This window comes from Theropithecus gelada, chromosome 2 (genome assembly GCF_003255815.1).
Source record: "Theropithecus gelada isolate Dixy chromosome 2, Tgel_1.0, whole genome shotgun sequence".
Classification (NCBI taxonomy): domain Eukaryota; kingdom Metazoa; phylum Chordata; class Mammalia; order Primates; family Cercopithecidae; genus Theropithecus; species Theropithecus gelada.
In genome coordinates, this window is record NC_037669.1 from 33,850,582 (window position 1) to 33,867,239 (window position 16,658).

Below are 16,658 nucleotides of genomic sequence, written 5' to 3' on the forward strand. Positions count from 1 at the left end.
AAGAATATATCAGTCTGAAGAGGACTTGGCCAGACTTAGGCCAAGAACTTAGGAGTTAGGACAGAAAAGTAGAGTTGCAGAGGTAGACTTTGATCAGTCGAGAACTATATGGAGATGGGACAGAGATGAATCATCATGCCCTACCAAGGCCACAGTAAATTGTCCCTTAAAGCTGTCTACTTTTGCTCTGATTTCATGCTTGTTGTGCCACTTTCTGGTTGCTAATCTGACTTCCAAGGTATTCAGGTGTTCTGTGCAATAGAAGAAAAGATTTGTGATCACCAGAAAGGAATCTTCCCCACTGTATATATTTCCAACTGAGCTAGTATCAGCTTGTGAGTGTGGCTTATTAAGTGGGCCTCCCTGAGCCAACTCTTGGATGGTGACAGCTCTGAGGCCTTTCTCTAGATAGTGGTCAGTTTACAAAGCCGATGTCAGCCACTGAGACCTTCGGAAGAGTGTCATCCAGCTTTCTCCTTTAGCCTGCACAACAGTATCAAATCCCCTTGTTCTTCCTTATGTCACTCTCTAAAGATCATTCCTTTTGGGGTTACTGAAATTCCAAAAGTTTTCCAGTAGTGCTATCAATCTAATAAATACAACATTCAGACCTACCTGGAAAGAAATGAATGTGAAATTGGTGACTATTTGTCACATTTGCTATGTAATAGCATGGCAGTATAGAAGTGTTTGTATTATATCGTTCCCTGTTTTTTACCTTCTTGGTTGTCAGAACTCCTCTACCTATTTTCCCTTGGTCAGTGAGCCACACCGCCTTCTACCCAGACCCAAGCCAGAAACCTGGATGTATCCTGTTTCTTACCTCTTTGCCAGCCAGCCATATCTTGTTGGTCACCAAGGTCATCGTCATTTCTAGCTTGAACCATTACCAATGTCTCCTATCTCTTTTTAACACCTAATCTGTCTTTGAGGTTGATGTCAAATAGTAGTGTTTTAAAATCATGTCTTTTAAAATCATAATTCTGAACTTGTTACTTTTCTATATGAAACCACTGGGTGGCTTTTGATATTTTGACAATATAAAATCCATATTCTTTCACATGGTGTACAAGGCTCTTCATGACCTGGCTGCTTCCTCCTTCCCCACTGTATCTCCTCTCCCTGTCTCACTCATTCTCATGATACACACACGCTCAAGTGATGGGGAACTGGTTTGGCAAGCTGTATCATTCCTCTGGATGCTTGCATTTGACATACATGTGCTCATGCTGTGCTCATCTTACATGACCTTTCGGCAGCGTTTGATACCACTGTGTACTCCCTCCATTTTGAAACACTTTCTTCCCTTGCCTTTCATGACATTCTTTCTGGAATCTTTTCTTACCTTTCTGGTTTTCCCTGCATCTTTTTTTTGCTGGCCACTCCTCTATTTTCTCTTTGTGTGTTGGGCTTTCTTGGGGCTCCGTTCTAGGTTCTGTTTTTCCCTCTGAAGCCTACTAAATGTAACTCTGCCCTACATAGCAGTGGTTTGGTATAAGGATTTTTATATTTAGCAAAAATATGTATAAATATCAATTGTGGTACAGTTAATGTGTATTTTTCTCATAGCTATTTGTTCACCATCATAAATATATTTATCTACAATTTTAGTCAATGAGAACTACCATAATATGCTAAAAGCACTGCCTTTTAGACAGTGGCAGCTGCCCCATAGTGGGCTTTCTTCATTTGAATGAGTAGTATTTTCAGCATCACTCTACTCTGTCTCATTCTGCCATTGTATAAAATGATGAGATTTTAGCATCCCTCAAAAGGTTGATCCTTGGAGTTCATCAAGTAGCCTTCGATCTGTTTACGCGCTTCACTAAATTAAATGGAATGACTAGGTAGAAATTAGGGCAAATTTGATTCTTTATTTAGAAGAAAAATTTTCTTCTGAGAAATAAATAGGAATTACTGTTTATTATAGTCTAGATCACTGCCAGGGAATTATTCTAAATACACTGAAGTCAGAAATATTTTCAAAGAAAAGAATTATTGAGTAATCAAAATGTTGCCTTAAACCTTTCAGTGATGAGAGATGTGCCAGGTGCTTAGTAGAATTGTTCCACCTGAACAGCTGGCTCTTCCTGCTATTTCCTTACGTTACATTTACAGCACTCAGAGATAGAATCTTTGGTTGTTGTAAAGGATTAATGCAAGAGTCTGATAGGAATACTACATCAGTACTGGAAAAGTGGCATATGAAGAAGTAATCATGACATTCCCAGAATTGCATAGAAATTACTAGCATGGAGAAGAAGATTTAACCTGTAATATAGTTAATTTTAAAGATGAGGTTAAAATAATATTGTAATAGCTGTTTTACATCAATTTAGCATAAGCAAAATATTTTTACTTTCATTTTGTTCTTTCTAATCTGTGCATAGAACAGAGAAAATTAGGAACTGTCCCTTTAATGAAACGCTGTTTACCTATCTTCTTCTTGTAGGAGTGGCTTAGGAACCTGTAGAGTGAGGTGTAACTTCTAATTCTGCATTCTGACCTGCAACCTTGGAAAAAGTGCTGGTACTACAACCAGGAAGTGACAGATAATGTGCTTTAAACTACATTAGAAAAGCTTTTCATAGCAAAATTGAGAGATTGAAGCAATGATTGTTTTTACATGGTTATCATTAAATATTTGGAGCTCTGCTGTGCATAGAGACGGCAACATACTTAGAATACACAGCTTTCTGGGCCAGAAATTGATCTTCTGACTTTTGAGCCTTATCTGATTACTGCTTGGTTCGTCTTTATTTTGTTCAACTACTCTGTAGGCTGAAAGGGAGAGACTCTCCTTGGTTTGCAGGTGGGTGGTCAGCTTGTGTTTAAAAATTAGGTGGTTTTTGAAGACTACTAAGGTAGACTGTTTTTGCTGCTGATTATTGAAAGACTTACGAATATCAGGCTGGGCATATGTTGGAATGTTTGAATGTTCAGCATGGCTGTAAATAACCACATTTTTATGAAAACTGGACAACTTGATAGAAAACGTCATTTTTTAACAAATTGGCAAATCTATAAGATGGTGAATTAAATGAGTTCTATTTTGTTTTTCATTAACCTGTTATATATATTAAATTACTAGCTTGAAAAATATATTGCAATTACCCTGCTATTAACTTCCTGCTAGTATTTAATACAATATTTAAAACTTTTATGTAGTCAAATAAAATTACGTTTTTGTTGTTAGTATTTTACTGATAAGTTTCATTTCTTTTGCTGTTAGGAAGCTGCCTGAGTATACATCATTGGTTTATTTGTTTGCTTTAGTCTGCCTTTGGAATAGTTTGATATCTATTATTTAGAAAAGTTTTTATAAAAGATTAAATTAAGAAACCACTGTCCTTGATATTAAAGGAACATCCACATTTATGTTCTGACTTCCACTCCAAATGAGTCATTTGTGAACTTTTTTTCACAATAACAACTCATACTACTAATTAACTCATTCTTTCAAAGAAATTATCTTTGAAATATTTTAATATCATACTAGGATGGTTAACTTTATAAGAAGAAGCAAGCAATATTTCAATATACTTGTGTAAATTTTCTCTACCACTAATGGTCCTTTTAATGTTTTTTTCTGTGGACACTGTGCTTCCAAAGATTTTGTCTACCAAATAAGGGGTATACATTAAATAATAAATATTAAAACATCACTACTTGTTAGATATATATAATTTCCGGTGAGAATTTATCAGCCTGTGGTATCCATTGTAGGTTAATATAGTTCAGCTCAAAACAGAGGCTTGCCATTTCACTTAACTTGAATAGCTTTATTTTAGATAACTAATTGGATATGTTTGACTTTTTGAAATATTATCTGATAATAATATCTGATGATAATATCTGAATTTTCATCATCTGCTCTTGTGGAATCCTGGTAATCTGGGCACAGCCGATTGGTAACTAGTGGTCTAAAGTGCAGACATTTTGTTCTTAATATCTTTGAAGGTCCATGAAATGTAATGAAGGTCATCTAGTGTAACATAACAAAGATGCCATAGTTACTAGACAGAGAAGAAAAAAGGAAGAAGAAAAAGGAAGTGGTATTTGTTGTAGGGAACATTGGGGAGGAATTCAGGTCATCTGTGTTTTGGCCCCATCAAGTCTATACTTTACTATTTCTCAACTTAAAATTTTTACTTCAGTTAGGCTGATAGACTACTAACTTCAAAAGAAATGTTACCTATGTTCATGTATTTATTATGTATTTTTAGTTGGTTTCTGTCTCTTCAACTTTTCCCATTTCTCCATTCCCCCATATTCTTCCTTTACCTCAGCTGAAAACACTTCTCCAACATGAACTTTATCTGATCCCGCTAATCCACAGTCCTGTTTCCTTCCTTTAGACTTTCATATCATGTTGACTCTACCAGTACTTTAGTGCATGATCATATTATATCTTGTCATATAACTTAAGAACATCCCATGTCTCTTCAGCTATAAGTTGTTTGAGGGCCAGGGGCTTAACTTCTACATTATGTTTTTATGTTTATTCTCCTTAGCATCTAGTGCAGTAACGCACATTTGTTAGGTAGTAAATAAATAAATGTTGAATGAATGAGAGAGATTATCTTACTAACAATTGCTTCAAGTGTTATGCTACTTCTTTACACCTTACTTAAGCATGTAATTAACTATCTGTAATGTTTTTAGACATCAGACCATTGGTTATCCTAATATTGATGTTTAATTTTATTTTTCAACTGGAGGCCATTATCCTAAATAATAATAATACTGTTTTTGTTTTGCTAGGTGATGCATGAGTTTGTTGTATTTGATGATTTCAAAATGGATATGCTGCCTACAAAAAAAGAACAAGCTGGACTTTATTAGAGATAAATCGAAGGAAATATTCTGAAGTCCAGACATTTGCCTTTTATATATTAGGAAAATATAATTTAAAATTTATTAATATATAAGGTTTTTAAAGTGGTTAAAATATTCAGATACATTATGGATTAAGAGAACAGGTTCTGAGCTGACAGGACTGAATGGTGATTCAGTGGTCATGGTAGACTGGTTAGATTGCAGAGCTAAACTGAAGATCAGAGGCTGGGCACCGTGGCTCATGCCTATAATACCAGCATTTTGGGAGGCCAAGGAGGGTGGATCACTTGAGGTCAGGAGTTCCAGACCAGCCTGGCCAACATGGTGAAACCCATCTCTACTAAAAATACAAAAATTCGTCAGGTGTGGTGCACACCTGTAATCCCAGGCACTCGGGAGGCTGAGGTAGGAGAATCGCTTGAACCTGGGAGGCGAAGGTTGCAGTGAGCTGGGATTGCACCACTGCACTCCAGCCTGGGTGGCACAGTGAGACTCCATCTCAAAAACAAGCAAGCAAACAAACTCCAGATCAGTAATTACCAGAAAATATGAACAAATTATTATTATTATTATTTTTGAGACAGAGTCTCGCTCTGTCGCGCAGGCTGGAGTGCAGTGGTGCAATCTCGGCTCACTGCAACCTCTGTCTCCTGGGTTCAATTGATTTTCCTGCCTCAGCCTCCCGAGTAGCTGGGACTATAGGTTTGCGCCACCACACCCAGCCAATTTTTGTAATTTTTTTTTTTTTTTTTTTTTTTTTTAGTGGAGTCTGGGTTTCACCACGTTGGCCAGGATGGTCTCTATCTCTTGACCTTGTGATCTGCCCACCTAGGCCTCCCAAAGTGCTGGGATTACAGGTGTGAACCACCGCACCTGGCCTGAACAAATTATTCACAGAAAGAAAATTTAAAACATTTTAACCTCCCATTTACAGTAGTTATTATAATATGTACTTTAAAATCATTTTATCTATTCCTTTTGTGAACTCTGTCAGACAGATTTTATTAACCCATTTTTATAGATACGGAAAATGGAGGTACAGAAAGGTCAAATAACTACCAAAGCCACATATCTAGTCTTTGCACAACAGGTCATTTTGACTTCAAAACTCATGTTTTGAGTCTCTGTGGTATTATATTTTCTATTTTCCAATGCTCAGTGTAATTTTTCTGTCCTTCTAGAGTCTGAGTAGACAGGAGTTCCGGCAACTGCTTCAGCAGCACTATGGCCCTGAGCTAGGTTTCAGTGCTGAGGAGATGGAGAACTTGTCACTGTCGATTGAGGATGTGCAGCCAAGGTACGGCAAACTGTTTTGAAATGTCAACGTTGATCAATTATTAATCAAAGCACAATTATTTTCCATTCGACTAATTCTGAATTTCTATTAATTTATCTTTGGCTGCCATTTGCCCCTTTGTTCTCTGTGGTGGAATGGGGTGAAAGGTGGGGACAGAGAATAGTTTGCTAAATAGGTAAGCACAGATGAGATATATAAGGAAATGTTAACTATGTCACTTAGGGTTTACTTAAAGTCTGGTTTCAGTAAGCCTTTTTATCAAGGATCTGGAGAAGTACCTAGTGAAATCTCTGAGTTTATAGATGACAGTAAAGTAAATTATATGGTAGGTGTTTTGAAGGATAGAGTAATATGATTTTTCCTCAGGAATTCCCTAACATAGTGCTTAGCATGTGGTTGGCACTCCATAAATACTCAAAACACTAATGGAAGGAGCATATAGCCTACGGTGGAATGCAAATAATTGTAATACAAGGTAGATAATGGTAAGAGCCATAACAGAGCAACAGATAATGTGATAAAGAAATTAAGAGTACAGAGAGACTATTTTTGACTGATGAGGATTCTTTTAGAAGAGTGGACATTTTTATTAACCTCTTCAAGTAACACTGCATTATGTCCAATGGAAATTGAGGCTGTTAGCAATAAAAACAATTAAGGAGAATACATTAAAATTCTATAGCAAACATTAGCTGAGTGAAAAAAGCCAGTCACAAAAGATATATTGTATGATTCCATGTATGTGAAATGGAGTCTAGAATTGATAAATTTATAGAGCCAGAAAGTAGATGGTAGTTGCCAGGAGCTGATAGGAAGGGAGAATGGGGAGTGACCGTAAGTGGGGACAGTGTTTCTTTGTTGGGGTGATGACAATGTTCTACAATTAGTGGTGATGGTTGCCCAACTCTGTAACCCACTGAACTATATACTTTACATGAAGTGAATTTTGTGATATGTGGATTATATCTTAAAAGATGTTATTTAGAAATTCTATAGTAAATCTTAAAATGGAAATATTTTGAAAGTCTCAATGTATGTGCAGAAATTTTACTCATCTAGGTAATCTACTTATGCTGATCCAATTTGTATCTTTTCCGCTTAGCATCAATATTTTATAGGCTTTTTTACATCGTTGCACATGTATATTTTATTAGCTTTCTGTAAAGTTAAGACTTTCCATTGTATTGCTCTCCTTGAGAAGTTTCGTAGCCTCTTGCCGGCTCTGGATTTGGATAGAAAAGCAATTACTCTAATGCAAAGAGCCTTGGATTATGGTAAACAGGATCTGGATCCTAGTTACGGTCACCAAACAGCTGAGCAACCTCAGGCAAATCTTTTCATTTTTTTGATTCTCAGTTTGCTCGTCTATGAAATGAGGCAGCTGAACTAGATTGTCTTTAAGGTCCTTGCCAACTTGAAAAGTTTCTAGTCTTTGAGGAAAGAAAGAATAGTTGTGACTAGCTGCTGTTTTCTTCTTCTGGTGATTGAATGCTTTTTTTTTTTTGAGACAGAGTCTCACTTTGTCGCCCAGGCTGGAGTGCAGTGGCGTGATCTTGGCTCACTGCAACCTCTGCCTCCCGGGTTCAAGCGATTCTCCTGCTTCAGCCTCCTGAGTAGGTGGGATTACAGGTGCCAACCAATACGCCTGGCTACTTTTTGTATTTTCACTAGAGATGGGGTTTTGCCATGTTGACAAGGCTGGGCTTGAACTCCTGACTTTAAGTGATCCACCCATCTCGGCCTCCCAAAGTGCTGGCATTACAGGTGTCAGCCACTGCGCCTGACCTGAATGCTTTCTTTTCTTTTTTTCTTTTTTATGAGATGGAGTCTCACTCTGTCACCATGCTGGAGGGCAGTGGCGTGATCTTGACTCACTGCAACCTCTGCCTCCCTGGTTCAAGCGAGCCTCCTGCCTGAGCCTCCCAAGTAGCTGAGACTTCAGGTGCATGCCACCACACCCAGCTAATATTTTTGATTTTTTTTTTTTTTTTTTTTTAGTGGAGACGGCATTTCACCATGTTGGCCAGGATGGTCTCGATCTCTTAATCTCATGATCAGCCCGCCTTGGCCTCCCAAAGTGTTGAGATGACAGGCGTGAGCCATCATGCCTGGCCGGCCTGAATACTTTCTAAGAAAGTGTGTGGCAGGATCCTCATTCTCTCTTCTACTTCTTTTCCTGTTCTTCAGTCTCTGAAAGAAGCAAATCTGTTTCAAACCTTTATTTCCTCAGTTCTTCCATTTTCTTCCTCTTTATTTGCAATCTCTCCTTCCTTCTTCCTCCTCCTTTCCTCTCTATTTTTCCACATCTCACCTCCATCCTGTTGAGCACTGGAAATTGGATCAGTTGTGCTCCCATTGTATTTCATAGGTTTGCCTTTCTTTTTGCTCCTTGAGAAAGGGAAAGCAGATCCCAGGACATTTATTATAGTATTGGCCATATGATCATTTGACAACTGTTTGTTAAACCTTGTTTTTAGGGCTGGGAAGAGTGAGGAGGCAGGAGTGGCCAATGGACTTAGGCTCAGACATCTTGAGTGTCCACTTCTGGGAGGGCGTCACCATTTCAGCTGGGGCTGAGTCAGAAGGAAGGAGATACAAAACTGCCTTCTTGTGCGGCCTAGTATCTAACTCAAACATGTACTCTGTACCTGAAATTTAAATGAGCAATTTTCAGTTGATTAGTTACTGTTATGGCCATTTGTACTTTGTTAATTTTTTAATGTTTTTGAGATTTACGGAATCTCATGTGAGTGTATCTTGTTTTCAGAAATGATATCAACTTGCATGTAATTTAAGAAGACAGCCTTGTTACAAGTAGACATTTATTTGTTATATTACAGTAATCCATTTTTATCAAACTGTTTTATCATAGGAAATGACCTCAATGAGGAGACCAAATAATTTATTTGTATAGAGGTGACCTTGTATTTCTATAATGATGTGTTTCTTACAGAAGTCCAGGAAGAAGCAGCTTGGATGACTCTGGGGAGAGAGATGAAAAATTATCCAAGTCAATCAGTTTTACCAGTGAATCAATTAGTCGGGTTTCAGAAACAGAGTTATTCGATGGAAATTCATCAAAAGGAGTTAGTATATATCCCTTTTAAAATATATCTGATACTGTCATATCCTAATCAGAATACAAGATAAATAAGGATACAGTATACAAAATGTTAAAAATAAGAGATCACGCTCCTACCTTATTTTAGGTAAAAGTTTAAAGTCTGTTAAGTAGCAGAGGTTATGTGGGAAAATATGTGGTTTTGTTCAGAGCTATATAAAAAGCAGAGCTACCGAGCAGTTTTACCTGAGCATCAGTCTGTAGGGGGATTAGTATCATTAAAAGAATAATAAGATGGAGAAATTTGTAAGTAGTAGAATTTTCCCCAGGGAAAGAACTGTGTGTGCTGTAAAGAATCTGTTTTTTTTTTTTTTTCTTTCCTTTCTTTCACAGAAGGGAACAGCGTGGAGAAAGAATCTGTTTTGAAGGGAGAGATGAGCCCCTGAGCAGCATGCTTGAGTAACAGTAGCTGCTTTTTAAGCTTTTTAAGCAGGCAGGTCCAGTTAACTACTAGGCATTATACTCAGTTACTTAGTTTCTTCTTTTATTTTCTCAAGTATCATTGTAAGCACATCAGTTTTGTTTTATTTATTTATTTATTTATTTATTTATTTATTTATTTGAGCTGAGTCTCGTCTTGGAGAGGCTGGAGTGCAATGGCGTGATCTCGACTTGCTGTAACCTCCACCCCCTGGGTTCAAGTGATTCTCCTGCCTCAGCCTCCCAAGTAGCTGAGATTACAGGCACGCTCCACCACGCCTGGGTAATTTTTTGTATCTTTAGTAGAGACGGGGTTTCATGATGTTGGCCAGGCTGGTCTCAAACCCCTGACCTCATGATCCACCTGCCTTGGCCTCTCAAAGTGCTGGGATTACAGACGTGAGCCATCATGCCTGGCCAACACTTCAGTTTTTTATTCCAATGAGCTTCAATCACTTGCAGTCATTATTTGATTCTCAGTTTGCACCCTCTGCCAATGGGAGCCTCTTCAGGTTGGTTCCTTTGGTCTTTTGAAATGACCAGTATCTTTGAGGATGTCCTTTCTTTCTGGCACAACAATATATTCTAAGCACATTTCGTATGTTTTCTGCCCCAAACCCTTTTCTTAATGAGCCATAGATTTTCTTAGTGAAGAATGGTATTTAGAAACCATATTCTGAGTACTAGGAGTGCTCCTACTGCAGAGCTTTTGTTCTGTTGATTGGGGATGCAAGTTTGGGGGCAGAGCTGAATTTCTTTATTTAGAGCAGGGCTTTGGCTTCAAATCATACCTCTGCCACTTGCTAACTGTATAAGTTAATTACTTAACCTTTGCTTTTCTTTTCTCAACTGTAAAGTAAGGATTATACTTTATAAGGTCTTTTTAAATAAGAGTTAAATAAATTAGTATATATGGAAATACAGTCATGCTCTGCATAATGATGTTTTGGTCAAAGATGGACTGCATATGTGGTGTTGGTCCCATAACGTTTTTGTTTGTTTGTTTGTTTGATATGGAATTTCACACTTGTTGCCCAGGCTGGAGTACAGTGGTGCAATGTCAGCTCACTGCAGCCTCTGCCTCCTGGGTTCAAGCGATTCTCCTGGCTCAACCTCCTGAGTAGTTGGGATTACAGGCATCTATCACTATGCCTGGCTAATTTTTTATATTTTTAGTAGAGATGGGGTTTCCCCATGTTGGCCAGGTTGGTCTCGAACTCCTAACCTCAGGTGATCCACTTTCCTAAGCCTCCCAAAGTGCTGGGATTACAAGCATGAGCCACTGTGCCTGGCCAGTCCCATAACATTTTAAGGGAGCTGAAAAATTCCCTTGCCTAGTGACGTACCATCATAACATGGTAATGCAATGGGTTGCTCACATGTTTGTGGTGATGCTGGTGTAAACAAACCTGTGCTGCCAGGCCTATAAAGGTATAGCACATACAATTATATAAGTACATAATACTTGATAATAAAATAATAAATCATTATTTTAGAGTGTACTCTTTCTACTTCTATAAACAAAAAAAGTTCACTTTGAAACAGCCTCAGGCAGGTCCTTCAGGCAGAATTCTGGAAGAAAATATTGTTATCATAGGAGATGACAGCTCCATGCATGTTACTCTCCCTGAAGACCTTCTAGTGGTACAAAACGTGAAGGTGGAAGACAGTGCTATTCATGATCCTGATCCTGTGTAGGCCTAGGCTAACGTGTGTGTTTGTGTCTTAATTTTTAACAAAAAAGTTTAAAAATAAAAAACTAAGAAAAAATTAAAAATAGAAAAAAGCTTTTAGAATAAGTAAAGAAAGAAAATATTTTTGTACAGCTGTCCAATGTGTTTGTGGTTTAACCTAAGTGTTTTTACAAGAGTCAGAAAGTTTTTAAAAATTTAAAAGTTCATAAAATAAAAATGTTATGGTAAACTAAGCTTAGTTTATTATTGAAAAAACAATTTTTTTGTAAACATATTGTAGCCTAAGTGTACAATGTTTATAAAGTCTGCTGTAGTGTTCAGTAATGTCCCAGGCCTTCACATTCACTCACTACTCACTCACTGACTCACCCAGAACAACAGAACTCAGTCCTGTAAGCTGCATTCATGGTACAAACAGGTGTACCATTTTCTAAATCTTTTATACCATGTTTTTACTGTACTTTTGCTATGTTTACATATGTTTAGATACACAAGTACTTCCCACCATGTTACATTGCCTACAGTATTCAGTAGAGTAACATGCTATCCAGGTTTATAGACCAGGAGCAATAAACTATACCATATAGCCTAGGTGTGTAGTAAGCTATACCATCTAAATTTGTTAAGTACACTCTATGACAATGGCACAACAATAAAATCGCCTAATGATACATTTCTCATAATGTGTCCCTGTCATCAAAGCAATGCATGACTGTACTTAGAATAGTTCCTAGCACACATTAAATATCCAATAACCGTAAGCTGTTATAATTTGAAGGTGAATCTGCCTGTGATCAGTAATGATCCTTTTCCACCCTCCCCCAAGGAACTTCCAGTATCTCCTCTGAGTAAATGTTGGGAAAACATTGAATGAAAAGATATTTATGTGGAAGACCAGCATGTTACCAACTTGTTTTGACCAGTCATGCATCTACCTCAGCCTGGTTTTGTGTTATGGGTTTCTTGCAAAACTTATTCATCTAGAGACCCTTAGTGACTTACTACTGGTGCAAGGGAAGTGAATAACTTCATGCTTTAAGATCGATCATACATTCATTGGTGTTCCGTATAGATGTTTTCAGGTTATAGAATACAAGTAGTGTAGAAGTTTAGCCATTTTTTTTCTGTTTGCATTCAAGAGCCATGTGATGAGATTCTCAGATATCTACAAGTATCATATGTCACTTGCTTTGCCTCATTTTCACTTCTAACAAAGTTGGAAATAACAAAAAGTCAAGAATAACTTTTTTCCAAGAAAATATGTTTTTAAGTTATAAAATTAATACTCTTTGTAAAACTTCATGAAATACAGTAGAGTATACAAATAAATAAAAGTCATCCAGATACCAACCACTGAAAGACAGTGACTCTTACTTTTCCTATAAACATCTCTCTATATTCTTTATAGTAGGAAATAGAACTTAATTAGCAACAAGAGGAGAAGCGTAAGTGTGGAGCTATAGAGAAGTGTACTTTACTTAGCATCTGTTAAGGGGTCCTTGGTTTAGCTAAATAGGCATGTTGCTTTGTAGTGTGGAACTCCCAAATAAATCAAGTCTTGATTTTAGCAATAATCTCTGCTTGAAGAATCAATCTTCTGACTAGGGTAATATAATCCTTTAATAAATTGTGTCCTGGGCCCCAGTTGTTTTTCTGCTATCTGGATGGCCATTGGAAACCTGTATCCTCCCTGGAGCTGATACTGCTACTTAGTGCTTCTCAGGGGTCTCATGGGACAGGAAGTAAAGTGCTCTCTTTCATCTGTGTACATAGAGAAAATGCAAGAAAATATTCTGTGTATAGTTTATATAGACTTTTTGTACTATTCCACTAAGTCTGATTATAATACAGTACTATTTTACTTGAATACTAACATAGCAATAGCATCATACTTTAATGCCTAACATTAAATTTATTGTAACCATCCCAGAAAGTATAGATAGCATCGTATATTAAATACATCTTAATGCCTAATGTCTTAGTCCCATTGCAGCAAAGCCAATTGTGTTTTTATGAGTTTGCTATGAAATTAATTTGTTTTAATCTTCTCTCTCCCACTGTACTCATATGTGACTTTTTATCTCTCCATTTTCTTTCCATTTCCCCGTTAGGTCTTGAGAGATGGGTGAGTTTTCTTCCTTGAGATGATGGGGCAGGCATTGACTGGGGAAGCTAGCTGGGTTTGGTTCTTCTCCCTTGCCTACCCTGAAGAATGGATTGTTCAATTGTTTTTGTCCTTTGTCCCCTTTTCCTTCTGCATAAGTGACTTACGTGATCTGTGAAGCTCTTTTTCTATGATGTTTTTCATAAACTTGTTTATTATTGTGTAGGATGACTTTAGAATGGTGTATATTATTTACTCATATTTTACGGACCAACATTTAAAAGCATTGGAAATGTGATGCGAGTGTAACAAACAAAATGCTGTAAATATTTTTCAAAGCACAATATTTCAAAGTATGTTTAATATTAAAGTTCTCACTGCAAAATCTAAGCTAAATCTGTTTTTTATTTTGAAACTGGATTGTTTACCTTTTAGGGATTAGGCAAAGAGGAGTCCCAAAATGAAAAACAGACCAAAAAGAGTCTCTTACCAGCTTTGGAAAAGAAGTTAACTAGAGTGCCATCGAAGTCACTGGACTTGAATAAAAATGAGTATCTTTCTCTGGACAAAAGCAGCACTTCAGATTCTGTTGATGAAGGTAAATAATTTCTTATAAATTTTATTAAAATTTCAGTTATGTCTTTTTATGTTTATCTTTGTAATAGGGGTGTGCAGATTGAGAATTTAGTTTCATTAGACACAGTCTCACCCTATAAAGAACCAAAAAAGGAATGGAAGCTTATAGAAAATAGTAGAAAGAGGCTGTTAAATCTAACATATCCCACTGTCTTCAGAAGCCTGGAATCTGAAAAGCTTCTTTGCATTTAGCTTTTAAATGTGGTGTTAATAAAAATTCTGTGTGCCTATTCCTATATACCAGGCAGTGAAATATGCTCACACGTCATAGGTACAGTGACATATTATTTCATTTGGGCTATCCCTCATTTTCCTGGTAGGGAAAATAAGACTAAATCTAAAATCATGCAGCTAGTTAACTATGCAGAACTTGAGTTAATGACCAGGTGTCTCCGTCCAGTTTTTTTTTTACTTTACTTCAATACTGCCCAAATTATTTTCTTTTCCTCCTTTTTAAAAAAAGACACCTTAGCAAGGTTTTTCTAAACCTGTTTTGTGTATAATTATGAAAGCAAGTAGTTATGGCAGGGATGCATTCTGACATGAATATTAATTTAAATTATCGGGTAGCCTCCAAAAGGAAATAAAGATTCTCGAAAATTCTAGAGAGGAAATCTTTCTCTCTTTAAATGATTTTTTAAAAAGTGTACTCATCAGTGTTACTCAGAACAATACTCAAATATTTTTGTGTGAAGATGCAAGCTTTTGATTGTTGTTATGTTTTAGCATAATGGGATGAGTTTTTGAAAGCAAGAGCATGGAAAGTTCATCATAATGGCTCCTGACTTTGATTTGTTTTTACTGTAGTCAATTTCCATTTAATTTTAATTCACTTTTAGAGGAACATTCTATATTTGAAATTTATTATAAAGATAAATGATAATAATATTCCATATGGCATTAAAAAAAGACTTATTTGACTGGGCACAGTGGCTCATGCCTGTAATCCCAGCACTTTGGGAGGCTGAGGTGGGCAGATCACGTGGTCAGGAGTTCGAGACCAGTCTGGTCAATGTAGTGAAACCCTGTCTCTACTAAAAATACAAAAAATTAGCCGGGTGTGGTGGTGTGCACCTGTAATCCCAGCTACTCAGGAGGCTGAGGCAGGAGAATCTCGTGAACCCAGGAGGCGGAGGTTGCTGTGAGCCAAGATCGCGCCACTGCACTCTGGCCTGAGCGACAGTGCGAGACTCTGTCTCAAAAAGCAAAACAAAACAAAAAACTTACTTGTTTTTAGAAGGCCAACAGAGATTAAGCTTGATCCTAATATGATGATAAAGAGAATCATGACCCAAAGGCCTTCTGAATTTCAAGAGTATTATATTCTAGATGTTTTTCACATTTTGTATTGTAATCCATTTTGTTTTGTATTGTAATCCATGTGTACATGGGGTCTAGAGTGGGCTCAACAAATAGCAGTCCTTCTTGACCACCCTGGTGGTAATAAAATTGGGAAAGAAAATGAAGAGCAAGTCAGATAGAGGCCAAAATATCACCTTTTATACTAACAGTAACAAAGTCAGCAGATGTCAGTATGTGTGAAAGATAAGTGGGCTGCTGATGGAGCTGAAGAATGAGGTGGACTTACCTATCAATCACAGGCAATGTTCAACCTCCTCCCCTGCTGGAGGGACGATCCCCCCTGGAGGAGAACCAGCTTCTGTGAGCACCTAGATCCAGAAGGAAGGACAGAGGTGTGACAAGCCTACCCAGCATCCTCCTTCCACATTTACTAACTGTGCTAGTAGCTCAGGCTGCCATAACAAAATGCTACAGATTGGGTAGCTTCAACAACAGAAATTTATTTCATATAATTCTGGAGGATAGAAACCTCAGATCAAGGTTTGGCAGAGTTGGTTTCTGGTGAAGGCTCTCTTCCTGGCTTGCCACCTTCTCACTGTGTCTTCTCATAGCCTTTCCTTAGCACATGCGCATGGATAGAGGGGCAAAGTGTGAGGGAGGAGCAGGGGGCAACAGACACACACACACACACACACACACACACACACACACACACACAGAGAGAGAGAGAGAGAAAGAGAGCATGCATGAGCAAACTCTCTGGTATTTTTTTTTTTTTTTCTTTTTGAGACAGAGTCTGGCTCCGTCCCCCAGGCTGGAGTGCAGTGGCATGATCTTGGCTCACTGCAATCTCTGCCTCCAGGGTTCAAGTGATTCTTGTGCCTCAGCCTCTGGAACACCTGGAGTAGCTGGGATTACAAACATGCACCACCACGCCCCGCTAATTTTTTGTAATTTTAGTAGAGAGGGGGTTTCCTCATGTTGGCCAGGCTGGTCTTGAACTCCTGGCCTCAACTGATCCTTTAACCTCGGCCTCCCAAAGTGTCTGGTGTCTCTTCTTATAAGGACACTAATTCTACCAGATATGGGACCCACCTTATTTAACTTAATTACTTTCTTTTTTTTTTTTTTTTGAGGCGGAGCCTCTATGGCCCAGGCTGGAGTGCAGTGGCGCGATCTCAGCTCACTGCAAGCTCCGCCTCCCGGGTTCACGCCATTCTCCTGCCTCAGCCTCCCGAGTAACTG

At 37.8% G+C, this 16,658-nt stretch overlaps 1 protein-coding gene across 3 annotated transcripts in view; it reads left to right on the top strand.

Annotated features, from left to right (window-relative positions):
* The window catches only part of GRAMD1C (GRAM domain containing 1C), a 106,316-nt gene that overhangs the window by 52,122 nt on the left and 37,536 nt on the right, over window positions 1-16,658 (top strand). For 2 of the 3 annotated variants that reach the window (XM_025377444.1, XM_025377445.1), the window contains 3 exons: window positions 6,021-6,136; window positions 9,090-9,222; window positions 13,911-14,073. In XM_025377444.1, coding sequence (XP_025233229.1) covers window positions 6,021-6,136; window positions 9,090-9,222; window positions 13,911-14,073 — 412 coding nt within the window. Of the gene's footprint in view, window positions 1-2,469; window positions 2,813-6,020; window positions 6,137-9,089; window positions 9,223-13,910; window positions 14,074-16,658 lie in introns of those variants that run through there. The other variant, XM_025377448.1, reaches the window with a different exon arrangement.